Here is an 18,133-nt window from a genome sequence, read left to right as displayed (position 1 = left end):
AATTTCTCCAGTCAGTTGAAAGCAATGAGCAGGGACCTGTACAAAACTTAGAAAGTGTAACAGAGGTGAGTGTCCAGCCTCCTTTCTCCCTTGGAGAACTGACAGTTGACTTAGAGACCCATCGAACAGCATGAGAAGGTCAGCGTAAGGAGCCATGTTGAGACGGGAGAACTCAGGTGTGCTGCTCTGGAGATGGGCTTCTCAGCGAAGGTGCCACTTAAGTAGCGCCTTAGAAAGACAGCAGGAAGCTGGTAACACATTGCCAGGGGTGCCAAGAGGACCGTGTGATGTTGGAGGGAAACACAGCACAGCAATGACTTGGGAGGGCCATGAATATGGCCCTTGAATATGAATCCTATGCGCTAATGGCAGCACTCAATTTCCACAACTGGGAAATGGGGATCATAAACAGTTGTGAGGATTAACTGAACAAATGTTCACAACACCCAGTTGTGAAGAAGTGTTCACAACTACTACATCACAGCCAACTAAGGAATATTGGTAGTTAATACGGTAACACTGTCCTTAATAACTTTGTGCAAAGGGTCCTTCTAGAAACACAGGGCACCAGTGAGAACAATAAAAAGTACCCTGACAGGGTATTTGTATGGAGGCTGGAACTGAAATTGTGCTTATTTCCTGGGACCAGTTGGACTATGTAGCTTTTCCTCTAAAAAGCCAAAAGCAACCAAAACGAGATGCTGTTAACTTTGGTTTCAGTCCCTGCTGGAGACAAAATTATACGGAGCTATCCCAGAATTGCCTCCGGACTGCCTCGTCTACTGTGGGGTACATGGGCAATTTATTCTTTTAATGTTAGAACAACAAGGGACTGCCTGGGACATTACCTTACTAGATACTCTTTCTTACTAGATACTTAGAGAATGAGAAAAATCTGAATTTCTGATACATTGAAAACTCACAGAAAAATGGATGGATGGACAGATGGACAGATGGATGAAGTCTGCCAAGAATTGGCTGTAGTGAGCCAGCTGGGACATGAGTAAAGCCTGAACCAAAGGATTTGAGGACAGCAGAGTTAGAAAGCCAAAATAGGATTTTATAAAAGTTAAAAATCTATAACAATGTAACTTTACAAATTCCTCTATATATATACCAAAATGGATAAATCCAATACCTAAAAGGGCTCCTGTTTACTGGGAAAGGCCACTGTGCCAACCTGCCCCCAAAAGCATTTCTTCCAATCAATGGAGGCAGAGGTGGAAAGGAAGAAGGTATGAATAGGCGAGAGTAGAGGTGAGCTCCTCACCACGTCTCTAGAGATCCTGGTTTAATTATTTTCCCAAAGGCAAAGGATAGACTTGCCCAACCAGCAAGTGGTTGATTATCAGACCTTGACCATCTTCTGCATGCTTAATCCAAAACAATAAACATTATCCACCCCCACACAAGACATGAATACATGGAATTCAGTCCCTGCCCGAAAGAACTTGCAGGATGCCCAAAGGGGGATACTTTAGAGTGATCAGACTTCTGCCTGTTTCATTCAAAAAGACTTTGTAATGAGCACTTTCTGATATGCCACTTTCAGCTACAAATTGCTTCAGTTTGGGAATCACTGAAGCATAATGAAGAAAGCACTGAATTTTCCTATAAAATCCCATTTCACTGAGACCCACTGTCTGACGGCAAGAGAGCATTTAGGGCTAGATATTAATGTAGAGAATTCTAGTCCCTCTGGGCTGGTCTCCCCCAGTGAGACAACCTGTGGTGGCTGGTGCTGGCGAGGGCTGAGCAGCCACCAAGGTAGCCAGTACTGCCAAAAAAGAAAAAAATAATTCGATGACACTTGGCAAGATGGTAAGGAAGACTATTCAAGGAGGGCCATCTCGATGGATGTGGGGACCACTGCAGTGGGGTCTTGATGTAGGGGAGAGGGGACTCTCCAGCATGAGCAAGTGGGAATTTATAACCAAAGAGCAGGGTGGAGGGCAGTGGATGGAACTTACTGAGAAGAAATTCTTCTTGCTAAAATTGGACAACGAAGAGGGGAACACTGAAGCTCAAAAGTAGAGACCAAGTTGAGAATTTCCAGGGAGGCTGAGTAGAGCTTGGTCAGCACCAGAGCTGGAGAGGCAGGATGCCAGCCACACACACACACACACACTGCACTACTGCAGTAGTGCCCCTGCAGTTGGAAGGGGTTGGGGATGGAAGAAGGAGAGAAGGACCCCCAAGAGTGAGTAGCAGTCAGGCGCCCACCCCAGCGACAGACCCGCCGACCCCCACCTATTCCTCGCACTGTCCACAGCTCCTCCTTCCTATTCACGTCCTGGCGCAGTCCAGGCAGGGATGGCCCCAACCCTAAAACATTCACCACCATTGCTTCTCAACAGAGGTAATGAACTCTTATGTCTGTTAATCCGCTTATTTTATAAACCTTCTTGAACCTGAATTTTAAAACACCATTTAAAACAAAACAAAACAAAAACAAACAAACAAAAAACCTGTAGTTACAGTAAACTGTCTCTAGCGTGAGTGTCTAGCCTGAGTTCTCCTGTATGATTTTAGTTTGGGGGAATATGCACAATATTAGTGTTGTGGTCATAGGAAAAAAATGGGTGTCTAGATTTTAAAAGAAATTGAGGAAACAAATGTAGATGATTTCCAATAGTTTTCTTCCTTTTTTCTTTTTTTTTTTTCTTTAATCTAGAATATGACAGCTATTTTGCTCCTAGGTTTTCAATGTGACTGACTGATCCAGATTTTCTCCTTTTAGTGGTATGCTGGAGTGCAAGCTGTCGTGGTGATTGACAGGCAAGCTGATTAAAATGTCCTTCTAGTACAACCAACCAGTGCAACCAGCTGATCATGTTGCCTCTCAGGTCCCTGCACCCCAAATGAAGATAATTACTTCAGGTTCCTGAAGAACAGGGACTCAAATTCCAATTTACACAGCCCCTGGCTCTCTTGCTAGCATAGTCTTTTCCAGTGTCTAAGGCTCGGGCTGATGTGCAACAGTGCGCAGCTGCCAGCATGTATTAAAAGAGGTCTGAGGGGCACTTCAAATCCCAGATAGTTCCAGAAGGTCATCTAGCAAATACAAGGAACCTCCCTGATTCATGTTTGCTCTCGCCAGTGTTTACTTGAACTCACTGGTACTGGCCCAGTCCGTTGAGAAAACTCTCCTGGAAAGAGAATTAAAAGGGGGAAAACTTTAAAGAGAAGAGGAGGTGGTTGCAGGAAGTACCGTGTGCCGGGAATAAATACCCAGCTTGATCTCTGGGAGAAAATCCCAATAATCTATGCTTGGAAAACAGAAAAGGCATCCTATAATTTTAACCTTTTCCCAACCAGGATGGCCCAATACAGCAACACTTACTTTGTGTCTCACCCTTTGCCCTTCCCTAGCTTCTCTTCTTGGGAGAAACAGGCGATCAGAAGTAGGCTTCGAGGGCACCTGGGTGGCTCAGTGGGTTAAGCCGCTGCCTTCGGCTCAGGTCATGATCTCCAGGGTCCTGGGATCGAGTCCCACATCAGGCTCTCTGCTCAGCAGGGAGCCTGCTTCCTCTTTTCTCTCTGCCTGCCTCTCTGCCTACTTGTGATCTCTCTCTGTCAAATAAATAAATAAAATCTTAAAAAAAAAAAAAAAAGTAGGCTGCGAGACCCTGGAGGTCCCCCTGCCTCATGTCCAATGTTGCCCAGGCCTGGGAGCCACCAGCCCCACCCATCCCTTCCTCGCCCAACCTTTATCAAGGAATAACCCTTAAAATGTGGAAAACGTCATTTTCATACAAACAGCGAGTGATGTATATCAAAGTTTTACCTCACTCATTAATGAGGGAATCATTAGGATGACAAATCTGGTGTGAAGAGGCTCCGGAAAGGGAACTCGACACAGCCAGAGAACAAAGCAGAATGATAAAATAAGGATGTCGTACTCAATAGAAAACAGAAAGTACCACCCTTTCGTCTTATCCGTTTCCTATACAGTGTAACTTCCTACTCTCTGGAGTTGTAAGACAGCATCACCAAGAGCAAATGGTAAATCAGACAAAGTTGATGCATTTTAGGGGTCAGCAAAATGTGCCTAAAAGGGACAGATAGTAAATATTTGGCTCTGTAAACCAAAAGGCAAATCAAGGGTATATTGTAGGTACTTATATAACCATTTAAAAACCGAAAAACTCTTCTTAGCTTGTAGCCCGTAAAAATGTAGGCAGCTGGCTGGGTTGGCCCACAGGTGATCCCTGTCTGCTGGGGGGGTTGAGGAGGGGGGGCTTGCTGGGCTTGTTAGTGCTCTAGGATGACTTTTAAGGTTAATGCGGTCCATGTTTCTCTTTGTTTCCTATTGTTGGATGGTTTTTCTTAAACCACCAGCATCTTACTCCCTCTGGCCCTTATCTTTGCTGCTATAGAAAAGTTAGACAAATAAATGATAATACAATCATGATTGGGCCCCTGTTCATATATTAAGTAGGGGTTATCTGCTACCAGTCAGACACTATTATAGGCACTAGAACCCCAAAAGTGTATCCCTGCCCTCAAGGAGCCAAATCCCTATCAGCCAAGAGAAATAGATATATATGCAAAGAGCTATAATTAAGTTTACCAAATACAATGATCAGGATATGTGCAGAAATATTATGACCCACGAGAGACAGCAATTAATTCTAGAGGCCAGGGGATGTCATGGCAGGCTTTCTCCACAGATGGCGCTGTCGAGTGCGCGATACCTTGGAGAACACCCCCCCACCCCCTCATCCTCCCCCAACCCCGTCACCCAGGCTGAGAAGGGTAGGGCTGGGCTCCCCCATCCCTCCCCCCACAAAAGGGCAGGAGTTTCAGGGTACTTCCGTTATTTCACTGTGCTAGCAGCTTCGGACGTGAAGTACGGAAAGAAGGGAGCTCAGCCTGGAAGGGAAGGGCGTGCTGAGCCAGTGCGTTTGAGGCCAGGATGTCTAAAAGCCCCTGTTGGATCTCTGTGCACCACTTTGGTGTCCTGTTTTTCTTTTCTTTCTTCCTTTCTTTTTTTATGACTGTGGTCTTTTACGGTTCAATAAAATTTTATAAAAACTCAAAGAGTCTTCAAACTAGGTACTAAACAGTCCTTAAAGTAGTCTCAAAATTACAAAATTAAAACATATAATATGGGGGAACCTGAGTGACACAGTCAGTTGATCTCTGGACTCTTGATTTCGGCTCAGGTCATGATTCCACGGTCCTGGGATCAAGCCCCACAATGGGCTCCCCACTGGGTGTGAAATCTGTTTAAGATTCTTGCTCTCTCCCTCTCTCCCTCACTCTCTGCCCCTCCCCCCACCTTGCGTGCACAGGGGTGCACTCTCTCTCTCAAAAAAATATATATATATGTGTGTGTGTGTGTATATATATATATTTCATCATTCCTAAAATATTGCCAATTTTAAAAATACTTTGCAAAAATATAAAACTACAAAAGCTACATACATTTAACTTCATTAAAGTTTTTAATGCAGAAAACAAAGTGAAATTAATAAGCTGTCTTAAGGACATAAAAATACTCAAAAAATGTTTTGGGGAAAACCAGTTTTACAGAAATGGACATTCGGTGAACTGACTGCTATCCTATGAAGCAGGTGTCTTGAGGCCAGAGGCCAGCATGGAAAATACACATTTGGGAAACCTCAGTTGAAACCAGAGAACAGGTGAAAAAATGGTCCAGGACAAGGTGTAGGGCAGAAGGAAAGGAGAACTGGGACTGGATCTCTGAGGAACCCCAACACTTAATGGGGAATAGAAGGATTGTCATTGAAAGGAGCCAAAGACGGCATTGCTGAAGCCGGGGAGAGAAGAGCAGGAGAGAAGGACATCCAGCTATTTCAGCAGCTGTGAGTGAACAATGCATGGCAGTCATTTAAGCAGATCATCCAGAGGTTGCTAGAACCCTTCGGAAAAGCAGTCTACAGAATGGCAAGAGCAGAGGTGAGATCTTAGTGAGGTTGGGATGAAGTAGAAAAGGAGACCATCCACATGGCCTGTCCCCCGCCTGTCTCACAATACAGAGCAAGGATCCTACCCTCCCACAGAGACTGGGAGACAGGGGTGCTACTTCTTTGATGCTTACATTTCAAAGGAATGGTTCCTAGGTCCTTGGGGAAGACAGTCTTGAGTTGTAATACTGGCAAGAAGCTTTAAAGAAGATTGATATCTCAAAGGAGCAGAGAATGAATGTACAAGTTTTGTAAACTAGCTACACTAAGAGAAGTGAGGGGTCTAGAGTTAGTCAAGCTGAGGGAAGGGTTAAGGCACTCTTGGTCAGAGGACTTAGCATTTCTTTTCTAGCCCTGATTTTATCATATTTATAGGAAATGTCCAAATAGATCACTTATTTAATTCTATTGGCAAAACTTGAGACAAAATCCAGTCAAGTCATTTTCATTTGTTTTTTTCTGGCCTAACATCAAGGTGGAAATGTAGTTTGTCATGGTAATACTGGGAGGGGGAAATATCCCATGGTTACTTTTAGACTAAAGAAGAGAAATTTTGAAACTTCTCATGAGATTTCTAGGTGGGTAGCATTCCACATTCAGATCAGCGTCTGAATTCCTGGCTGTGTGTCTAAATGAGGGCCAGTAATGGGTTAAGCCAAATGACATCTGCAGAGGTACAGACACGTAGGAGAAGTGACACCGTGTTATCACCACGTGTGGTTGCCATTCAGCTTTTGAAAACAACCCGAATAAAGGAATCTATGATATAGAAAGTATAAACCAATGTTAGAACTATCTGTGATTTATCAACTGAAAGATGGAATAAATCACAGCTTGCTCACGATTCTGCCGGCATCCTGGCAGCTAGAGTCGTCTTTCATTTAGGCTGCTCTGAAAATTCTTTAGAAGCATGTACGGCTTTTATGCCAGTTAGCTGCGCAGGTTGAAGATTTCAACAATGCAAAACTACACATACTTATTCTAACTCACTCTCTCCTTGAATTCCCAAAAAGTCTCTTCAAAAATGGGGAAATTTCAAGGCTGGTAAATGGTGAACACTGAAATTAATTATACACTGGCATCCAGGATGCCTCCAGCCAGAACAAACCCTTTAGTGGCCAGCTCTGGAAAGGTCATAGATGTCACGTATCGCAGTAGTGACCATAAGAACAATAACAGCTACTAGTAATTGACGTTATTTTTAATCTTAATAAATAACTATGAAAAGTAGGTATTTCTCCTCATTATACAGAGAAACTGTATCTTAGAGAATTGTAAGTAACTTAACACTTGTCACACAATCACTGAGGGCTGCAGTTGGAACTTGGTAGCAGTTTTGTGTGCTTTCTTCAAGTCTGTCTATTGCCTCTTTATAAAGAGTCCTTTTTTAAAAGATTTTATTTATTTATTTTTGTGAGAGAGAGCGAGCATGAGCAGGGGGAAGGGCAGGGGGCGAAGCAGACTCCCTGCCGAGCAGGGAGCCCTATGCAGGACTCATCTGAGGATCCTGGGATCATGACCTGAGCCAAAGGCAGACGCTTAATGATGGAGCCACCCAGGCGCCCTATAGAGTCTTATCAACCCTCTTACTGGGTATACAAATGTTTAATCTACTTAGAAAACAATGACAACATACAAGTTTAATTAGTCCTAAATGAACTGTTAGATTTCACATTTCACCAAGTGAAATTTCTTATATTTTGTTATATTTTTAGAATGCCAAAAAAAAAAAAAAAAAAAAAGAAAAGAAAGAAAAAAGTTCACTTTCAGAAACAAAAGTCCTGAACTTCTTAATGTCCCCTTCAAAGGTACTCCGGGCTCTGCTAGGAATGTCCCTTCTGAGCTGAGGCACCCACAGGAATTCTTCCAGGAGACACTCCCAGCCTCTGGCCCCATTCCCACCCTCCCCCAACCCACCCCCATCCTGACTCTGGCCTCCTCTCTTGTTTTTCCACTGCTACTGCCCTGTGCGTCCTGGGATGCCATCATGGGGATTTTCTGCTAACGCCTGCTTCCATTAGGGAACCCCTAATGCCTAGACCTCCAGGTACCTTTAGCCCTCTCCAGAGTTTCAGCCAGGGTCCTCATTCCACATGTGAGTTTAAGATGCTCCCGGAATCCTTCACGGAACCCCTGAGTGCAAAGCCTGCATGGAAGCCTGGGCTTCAGCCCTGCTGTCAGGCCGCCTCCCACAGCCCCTGCTCTAAGAGCTCTCCATCCACCAGCTGATTCCTGGGACATTGAAATCCTAACACCAATGCATTCAAAATGCCTCAGTGTGGCAAACAGGAATAATGAGGGAGAGCAGAAAGAATCCTTTAGTCTCTGAGCCAGGACAAGATGTGTAAGGGCATTCACATCCGTTCACAGAAGGAAGAGATTCTGAGTACCTGCGCTAAACAGTCTGTGATTATTGTTCTTAAGAATGGTGGATGCTTAAAATGAAACCCGAGATTTTTCACCCTACATGTCCCTTTCACCCAGAAAGAACAACTGTTAGTAACTCACTCAATTCCACAAATGTGTGTTAATTAATCTCCAGCCACATGCCTGGTGCTGTGTCATTGAGTGATTATTCTCTAATCCTGTCCTTCTGCTCTAAAGCAGGAGCAAAACATGTTTTGGCCAATAATAAAATAAAACAATGAAGTATCAACTTAGGTTATAGATTCTTCTTAACGTTATTTTCATCACTGAGTTCCATGAGGAGTTCTAGAGGGACATGTCCCAGTAATGTCCAGCTGTGAGGTTCCCTTAGGACACCTAGAACGGGAGATAGATATTTGAGCTTCAAGGACATTAGCGATGATCTGGTTTAAATAACCCATTTTATAGAAGGGCAGAGTGGGACTAAAGATGCTAAGCTACATTCCCAAGGGCACAGACTGTTCCCGGGGTGGTTCCTCCACCCAGGGCACTTTCCTGGGGGCAGCAACGCTGACAGCAGCCATAAGCCAACTCACTCCCTCCGCTGGTCCAGCAAATCCTGGAATATTCTCAGGATTTGGGAAAATAAACCAGCTGGGCCTATGTGGAAGGTGAGGTCCCTGCGTAGAGCTCAAAAGAACCCTTAGGGGATAGGCACAGCCATATACATTACTGAGTGCTGAGCACCAAACACTGTATTTTTGGCAACATTCCCATCTTGAGAAGGAGGTAGACCACCAATGCTGCATTAAGATTTTGTGAGCTCTGGGCCTTTCATGAATATTAATAAAAACTTAACAATTTCTAAAAATACTTAAAATTAAGGGGTCCTGGGTGGCGTAGTCAATTCCACCCCAGTGTCTTGGTTTCCGATCAGGTAATGATCTCAGGGTCCTGAGGAGTCCTGAGATCGAGTTCCGGCTCAGCACAGTCTGCTTGAAACTCCGTCTCCCCCTCCTGCTGCGGCTCGTGATCTCTCCCTCTCTCTCTCAAATATTTTTTAAATCTTTAAAGTCAGTCAAAAAATCAATAAAAGTAAAAATACGTAAAATTATATCTTATGATTATTGGTATAAAGACGAATACCCAATGTGGATTATATTGTGGGGTTTTTTCGGATTTTAAAGAATTTAAAACATGTTGAGTACTTAGAAGTATGGTGAGGTAAGCAGGTGTCCTGCGCCCTGCGTACTGCCTTGACTGCCAGTGACGGGTAGGTTTGTCATCCACTCATGCTCTGGGCAAAGAGAAACCCGGACCTCACAACCTTGGCAATGAGCTGGGAGGGGAGGGAGAGATGGCGCTACAGCTCCCCCCACCCAGCCCTTCCCCACCCCCACCCTGCAGCGGCAGGTGCGCGCACGTGGCCGGGTTTACTCCCTCTCCATCCGCGGGAAATCTAGTCACCGCGTCCAGGAGTGAGGCTTGGTGAGGCTGGGCGCCGGGGCGCGTGAGGGTCCCCCCTGCCTCGAACTCCGGAGCCCTAGGTCTGCCTTTTGGGAACGGGAAAAGGGATCCAGGAGTTTCCGCTACCTTCCCCCAGCCTGTCGCGGTCATCTCGCAGTACTCGTGGCTCTATCAGCCGTCCCTTGGAGCTCCTTCCGCCACGGCGCGAGTTCCTTCCAGATTTCTCTTCCCTCCACCCGCGCGCACCGCACAGTGGTTTTTAGGAAGACCGAAAGCAGTTGGGGGCTCCTACAGTTTCATCCCCGAAGTCTCTTCCTACTTGTTTTGCTATTGAGCGCCATCTAGCGAACACTCGGTGTCATCACACTGAAGAGGGCTCCTGGAGCCGGAGGAGAGGCGTCCAACAGGTCCGCCGCCCACGCCAGCCCAGGGGAAGCCTGAGTTTCAGCCAAATTGAGCTGAAATCTTGCCTTAGGACCGGACCCTGTCAAAGGCGATGCTTCCATTCCTGTCCAACACGTGAGTGTTGCCACAGAGCGCAAGAGAAGGGCATCATGAAATTATAAAGAACGATAAAGAACAGGGCAGAAAGGCAATCAGTCAGGACACAGCCCCAAGGTTGGGGGGACAAGTGGCAGGACCAACTGCTGTATGTGGGAAAGGGGCGCCGTGCAATGAACTCGAGCTGGTGACATGCGCACCACAGACCCTCAGAGGCCCGAGAGACTGGGAGATCCTTTTATCGGGCCTGACAAGCATGACAAGAAGTTTGAGAAAGACAGCCTTGGACATCAGGGACCTATGAATTTATAAACTGCTTGGTGACCAAGACCATAATCTTTTTAATGTTAACTGTAAAATGCCTCAAAGTGTTCCCTGCAGGCAAGGGACATTTATTTAAATGGCTTCTATCACATGATAAAGAGCTAAGGGACATCCTCATGAGGCAGTTGGGAATGCTTTTCAGGACCTTTGGGATAGAGATAAAAGACGTTACATAAGCAAATTCAGGGAGAAACTGATACAGAAAATGTGCTTACGCTGTACATCTTGGAATGACACACATACGTCCAGGCCCCGCGTAGCAGCTCACTTCCTTCAAGCCGTGTCCATTGCTGTCACATTGAGCAACAGGAACAAATGTGGAGTTGCTATAGTGTCAGACTGTACTTCTCTAAGGAAACATTCTAACTAATGAAGGAGTTTTGGCAGACTGTGGTTTTGACCTTTTGTTTAGTTAAGAGAGCCTTTGTTCAAAAGAAAGCATTTGTGGAAGTCTAATATGTGAACTGGTAAGAGGGGAGACGCTGGCATGTTTGGGCCTCTCCCTACCCCCACCATCCTTTGTCAGCCCCTTGGGTCTCCTGGAAACCCCATATTGGAAAACCATTAGAATGGTGTCAAAAGCTGAACATTGTAAGCAGACGTACAGATGCTAGTCTGGGGCTATACTTTCTAGCTAAAATGGACTTCGGGTTTCTCACTTATGAAAATGAGGGCAATAATATCTGCTTTGGAAGGTGGTTATGCATATGAGTGAAGACATGCTTGAAGTGCCCAGCACACCGCCAAACACAAAATGGCCTCAATAAATGTGAGCTCCCTGTTCCTGTAAGTAACTGTCATTGCACTCCTGGTGAAACTGGAGGTTCAGGATCGTGATCCCTAGTGGGTGTGGTACAGGCTCTTGAAGAAACCTTTCTATAGTGCCAACCATAAAAATAACATATTGGAAGAGGGCTTAAGCAAATTGGGGAAGCTAAGGCAATTATCGGCCAACTAGTCTATGCACCAATCATGAGGACTTCACTTCTTCAAATCCACACACAACTTGATTATGACTTGAAAATATTCTTCTAGAAAAAATGGCATCTGGTTCCACTCTTCCTCATCAACTACTGATCTCCAGTCAGAGTCCCCCCTCTTTCCAAGCTACAGATGTTCAGAAAAGAGCACTGCAGGTTGTTGTTACCTAATGTTCACACTGTCAGTATTGACCAAATGAAGAGCAGACGGGGGAAGTTCAGACTGATTCTGTGCAAATTTTGTTTTGTGCCAAGTCTTGGGGACATATTAAGGAGGAGGCAAATAGTCATATAGCCTAACGGTGACTGATGGATGAGTCCATCATTCTAAGGAGAAATGTCTTTGGGATATGACAAGGAAAGAAAATAATAACAGTAGAGGGAAAGCTTCGCTTAAAAATATTCCTCAAAATTTTCATCCGTTGTACAATGTTTTCTCTTCCATGGCCCTTCCTCCCCATCATCAGCCACATCTAGTTCTCAGTCTTTGCCTTTAGCCCAAAGTTGTAGGTGCCCCTCCAAGACTAGTGGGTAAGTAAAGGACCATCAACACAGATAGGAACAGTATTTTTGAGATATAGTAATGGAACAGTACCGTCTGCTTCACAAATTACATTTCTATATATGATCTCTTCTATTAACGATTCTAATTAACCATAATTGCCTTTTCATGCCTGATCCCACAGCGCCCCCTCCTGGCTCTTTCCTTCCCTGGCACTTCCTCCTCACGCAGAGGACCCTCACAAACAGCCTTGGGCTTTGCAACACTCAACTTCGGAGTCTCGGCTTCCTCATCAGCAAAGTGAGCCAGTTCGTGAGAAGGTTCTAAAATACCTTTCATCTCTAACACTCTATCTAAAATGTAAAATTTTATATAAGGTTAAAATTAAAATCTTAAGCAATTAGTTGGCCTGAAATTCTTAGTGCTGAAGATTCTGAAGGGCCAAGTTGATATTTGTTGAGTCAACGAGTGTTGTCTTAGTTACCCAGGAAGGTGTACACAGCAAACACACAGCGAACAAAAACTAAGCTCTGTGAAGTCTCCTACTTCTCTGTAGACTGGTTCTGAATCCACAACACGGGGAAAGCAAGTTATCTAAAACTAGGTGCATTTGTTCTTCAAATATATCTGATCCAGGGCCTGAAATGTGGATAAATTTATTTCTCAAGACAGTGTTGCCTTATTGTGTTCTGTTTGGCTTTACTGGTGCCTAGACTATGCCTGAGTGGCTTGAAGGAAATGAGAATAAAATAGTAATATTTTTTTTAATGGGAAACTCATTTGGTTATCACACATTTACTCTTCAGAGGGTTAGAATCTGTGCGGGCCATCAGCTTTCCTAGTTGATACATTTCTCTGGGGCAGAGAGAAGGAAATGGAGCTCCAACTATTCCCTCTAACTTCTGTTATCAAGACGGTAAGTGGTGAGTGTAAGGTTGCTGACAGCTGTTATTTATTAAGCCAGGCCCTGATGTGAATCGCCTGGGTTGTCCGGGTAAATCTGAGTCATTTTCTAAACAGTGACAAGGATCCTGTAACATGGTGAGCTTTAGAACTTTCAAGCAGAGGAAGCCAGTTCACATAAGTGAGGCCTGCTTGTCCATAAGGGACCCTCATGCTGCAGATACAAGTTCATGTGAAGTCTTTTAGCAGGTCTACCTGCTAGGAGACCAAAACAGGTGTTTTCCAGGACCTGCTCTTGCCCACAGCTTGGGGCGGTTTTACTAATCTCACGCGCTTTCACTTCTGGACCACTAGGAGGCGCTGGATCGGAGCCGCGAATAGAAGTGTTCATTGGAATTCTCACCCCACAACCTGAACCCCAGTGACCCTAGGTAGAGCTTCTGGGGGCAGTAAACTTGGCAAAGCTGCTGACTGTGTTCTCCACTTGAAGATTCAAAATAGACATTAGCTTATTAATGACCCTAAGAAACTTAAATGTAAAAAGAGAAGGGGGTAAGTTTGAAGGGAAGAGAGAGAAAGAGGAACAAGGGAAAGAGAGAAACTTGTTAAATTTATTTCACCCTGCAGGGGGGGGGGGGGGGGGGTTATTTAGCCACCAACCTCTTCTTAGTATAAAACCCATTAAGTCCTGCTAAATTAGAGTTCTGCAGATGTTCCCTCCTGGAAAACACAGAACCAGATGACCACTTGAAAGCATCCTAACCCTGACAGTTCTATTACGTATCTTCTAATGGACAATTCTGATGAGACCCTTCCTTCGAACAGAAATCCTCCATGGCTTCCCCCTCCCTATAGAGTCCAATTCCTTAGCATCGCCTTCAAGAACTACCAGAAAATTGGCCTTAAGTTATCTTTCCAATCTGAGTTCCCTTCTTTCCTGCCCATGAGTGTCTGCTGCCCCCAAAGTGGATCTCATAGGCCTCTCTTATCTGTTGCGTTATCACCTCTGTGCCTCTGTTCATGCTGCCGGGTCCAGTTGGGAAGCCTTTTATAGTCTTTGCACATACAAATGCCAATCACTTTAAATAAACAAAACAATGACCTCTAATTTATATTTAGAGCTCATCTTTACAGCCCTTATACTAGACAAGGTACTGGGTTTTTCATATAGAAATATCTGTCTATATTTCTTACCTTCCCCTAGGCTTCTTGGAAGGACAGCTTTATGCATGGCTGCCTGTGCACTAGCTCCTTGCACAGAATAGGTTCTTTTTTTTTTTTTTTTAAGATTCTATTTTTTTTTTTTTTTTTTGACAGACAGAGATCACAAGTAGGCAGAGAGGCAGGCAGAGAGAGAGGAGGAAGCAGGCTCCCTTCGGAGCAGAGAGCCCCATGTGGGGCTCGATCCCAGGACCCTGGGATCATGACCTGAGCTGAAGGCAGAGGCTTTAACCCACTGAGCCACCCAGGCGCCCCCAGAATAGGTTCTTATGGAAAGAATAACCTGAAGGTTAAATGACTGCTGGGATTCAACAGGATTCCCTCCCAGGGCAGATAGAGCAATGGTCTGAGGACCAGAGGCTTGTTCTGGTTCTGTCATCAGCATGTGGGGACTCGGACCATTCGCTTCTCTGCCCGACAACTTAGTGTGCTCACCTGTGTAAAAACAGGGGAAAGGGTACCTGGGTGGCTCAGTCCATTAAGCACCTGCCTGGGGCTCGGGTCATGATCCCGGGGTCCTGACTGAGCCCTGCTTCAGGCTCCCTGCTTAGCCTGCTTCTCCCTCTCTGCCCTTCACTCCGTCTCCTGCTGGCACATGCTCTCTCTCTCTCTCTCTCTTTCTCCCAAGTTAATAAATAAAATCTTAAACACACACACACACAAACAAAAACAAAAAAAAACAAGGAAAAGCTGACAGGGGGCTACAGGCCTTCTGGATCTAAATATTCTGAGATTCCCTTGACTTATAATCCAGTTTACAAAAAAATTTGAGACAATGCTACCGAATTTAGAATATCAGAGAACAATCAACACAAAACAAAACAACAAAAAGCAAAAACAGAGACTAGAGATCTATTTGAACTTTAATAGAAAAACTATTAATCCAAAGGAAAGATCTCTAACAAGGGACTAATAGTGAGGAAATTGTCCTGAGTTCTCAAAACTGTCCACATACATGACTACTTGACTACTTTGTAAGGTAGACCTGGTCTTAAATATATACTTTCAGAACTCATCTCTGCAGAAAATGCTTACTTTAAAAACCTAGCAAACAAAAGTCTTAATTCTCTAATGCACTGGTTCCCTAATGTGCCCTCCAGATGCATCAGCCCCCCTGAGACCTCCTTAGAAATATAGATTCTCAGTCGCCATCCCAAGCCCTCTGCTTCCAAAACTCTGAGGATGGGGCCAGGAACCTGTGTTCTAACAAGGCCTCTAGCTGATTCGGATGCCCAACTAAGTTTGTGCACAATTATATTCTGAGTAAATATGTTCTCACCTGTGTCCATAAACTCAAAAAGACAGAAATGTGCATTTCACTTTTCACTCCAGTCTGTCATCACTACTGGACGATCACTCCAAAATGGAGTGATGGCCATTATCTCTGGTCTCTGGCCTTTGATTTCCACCAGTTCCTCCGCTTGGGCAGCTATGTATCCACTAAAATCTGGTCCCTCTCTTACAGCCGACCAAGCAGATCCCTGCAAATTCCTGGCCTGTGGCGAATTTGCCGAGTGTGTAAAAAACGAGCGGACCGGGGAAGCCGAGTGTCGCTGCAGGCCAGGGCGCCAGCACCACCGGGCCGCAGGCCTCTGTGGCCCCACCGAGGAGTGTGAGGTCCTGCAGGGAAAGGGAGTTCCATGCAGGTAGGTTGAGCACGGTCACCTACAGACCCAGGAATTTGCTCTTCTTGCTTTTGAGAAACCTGTCTTTAGAATGAATGTGTACGTTCCTCTAAACCCATGGTTCTCCGTCTCCAGTGAACATCAAAATCTCCCAGAGGAGGACGTCTTTAAACACATGGCCGGCTTCTGCCAAGTTTTTTTGATGCAGTAGGTCTGGGTAGGGCCCAAGTAAGGCTGCTGCTGCTGGTCTAGGGACCACACTTCAAAGCCACTGCTCCAGCCTCGCAGCCGTATTGCATTAAGACCAATAAGGAAGGGAAAAGAGCCTGCATCCGCTTCAAGACCCAATACCGTGTGGTTTCCTTCATTAATTGGTGTTGAAGCGTGCGTGTGTGCGTGTGTGTGTGTGTGTATGTGTGTGTGTGTGTGTGTGAGAGAGAGAGAGAGAGAAAGATACTTGTTTTTTTCCTATTTGTAAATACAGCTTTCGTCATGAGAAATTTGGAAAATACAGAATTATGAGGGAAAAAAATGTGATATTCATATTAATTCTTATCTTTTGATGTATATGTTTATACAGAATGTTTACGTAGAATGTCCTAAAGCAAAGTGGAATCAGATTGGCTTCTTCTTTTATACTCAGCTCTTTCACATAGAACATTCCCCCATGTCATTAAATATATTCTGTACCATCATTTTTAATGATTTTTTTAAAGATTTTTATTTATTTGACAGAGAGAGACATGGGCAGAAAGGGAACACAAGCTGGGGGGGGGGGAGAAAGAGAAGCAGGCTTCCCCCTGAGCAGGGAGCCTGATGCAGGGCTCAATCCCAGGACCCTGGGATCATGACCTGAGCCAAAGGCAGACGCTTAACAACTGAGCCACACAGGTGCCATTTTAATGATTAAATAGTAGTCTATTCAGTAGATACATGTTTAATCCATCCTTTATTTCCAACAGAAAGGTTAAGAGAAGCTCTTAAGACGAGGAAAAGAATGCGAGATATTACTGGCCTTCTATTCACGAACCAGACTTTAGGGTGTAGGTGGTGTTATGAATGATCAGGGGACACAGAGACTCCTTACTCTTCTACAAGTCCTGTGACACCCAGATCAAGTCCATACTGTGCACTCTGCCCTGGAGAGCTTCTTCCTGAGCCTGTCTCACCTTTCTCAGCCAAGTCTCTCCAGTGACACACTCTGGAACATCTCAGTGGTGATCAGCTTAGACCCATATCTTGAGTAGATAATCCTGTGTTTGTTTTTACTTCCTCCCATTTATTCTAGTGGCCACCATCTCTAGTTTCCTACCAGGGAGCTCATGGCCATCTGCTTTACTCCATCAACAAGAAGCTAGAGAGGTTTAGCCTTTCTCTTCATGAAAAGTACCTGTTCTTTCAAAGTATTAACACTTTAAAAGACAATGTCTTAACCCAGTGATGGTTAAGAAGCAATATTCTGGAGTCCGACAAATGATTAAAATTTTGGCTTAGGGACACCTTGGTGGCTAGTTGGTTAAGTGCTGCCTTCGGCTCAGGTCATGATCCCAAGGTTCTGGAATTGAGCCCCACATCAGTCTCCATGCTCAGCGGTGAGTCTGCTTCTCCCTCTGTCTGCTATTCCCCCGCTTGTGCTATCAATTAAACAAATAAATAAATCTTTTAAAAATTTTTGGCTTAGCAACTTACTAATCAAGTCACCTTGGACCAATTACATCTCCAAATCTCAATTCCCTCATTTGATAATGAGACTAATAAAACCCATCTATTGGGTTACTGCAAAGGGTATATGAACTTCTGTTTATAAAGCATCTTTACAAAGAACATAAAGCACAAGAGTATCCAAGTGAGTGAGGATTATGATAATGCTGTCAACTTTCTCCAAGTTAATCTCAAATAAAATTCCAATAGGATTCTAGATGGAATTTGACATTCTGGTTCTAAATTTGCTCTGGAAATGAAAATGTCAAATAAATAAATAAATAAATAAATAGAGTTTTTAATTTATTTATTAAATAATAAAATAAAGTCTTTAAATAAATTTATTTTATTTTTAAATAAATTTAAATAACTTTATTTATCAAATAAATAAATATATTTATTTTAAAATAAATATATATTTATTTTATATATATATAATAAATATATAAATATATAAAAAATAAGTCTTTAAAAAATAAAAATAAAATAAAATAATATTTAGAACACTAAGACAGACAGTAAGTACACAGAACAAATATGTATGTGCGTGTATATATATATATATAAATATATAAAAATATATGTGTGTGTGTTTGTATATATATATAT

The 18,133-nt window shown here is 43.9% G+C and overlaps 1 protein-coding gene and 1 long non-coding RNA gene across 3 annotated transcripts in view; one reads left to right on the top strand and one right to left on the bottom strand.

Annotated features, from left to right (window-relative positions):
- Positions 1-10,053, bottom strand: part of LOC132018246 (uncharacterized) — a 30,647-nt gene extending 20,594 nt beyond the window's left edge. Inside the window, exon 1 of the long non-coding RNA XR_009404481.1 lies at positions 9,894-10,053. This is a non-coding gene — a long non-coding RNA (uncharacterized LOC132018246). The remainder of the gene's footprint in view (positions 1-9,893) is intronic.
- IMPG1 (interphotoreceptor matrix proteoglycan 1) overlaps positions 1-18,133 on the top strand; it is a 131,650-nt gene that overhangs the window by 109,115 nt on the left and 4,402 nt on the right. For both annotated transcript variants that reach the window (XM_059400962.1, XM_059400961.1), the window contains one exon: positions 15,664-15,844. In XM_059400962.1, coding sequence (XP_059256945.1) covers positions 15,664-15,844 — 181 coding nt within the window. The remainder of the gene's footprint in view (positions 1-15,663; positions 15,845-18,133) is intronic.

The sequence above is a fragment of the Mustela nigripes genome, chromosome 5 (assembly GCF_022355385.1).
Source record: "Mustela nigripes isolate SB6536 chromosome 5, MUSNIG.SB6536, whole genome shotgun sequence".
Lineage (NCBI taxonomy): Eukaryota > Metazoa > Chordata > Mammalia > Carnivora > Mustelidae > Mustela > Mustela nigripes.
Note: the sequence above shows the minus strand (reverse complement) of the source record. Positions and strands in the feature narration are given on the sequence as shown.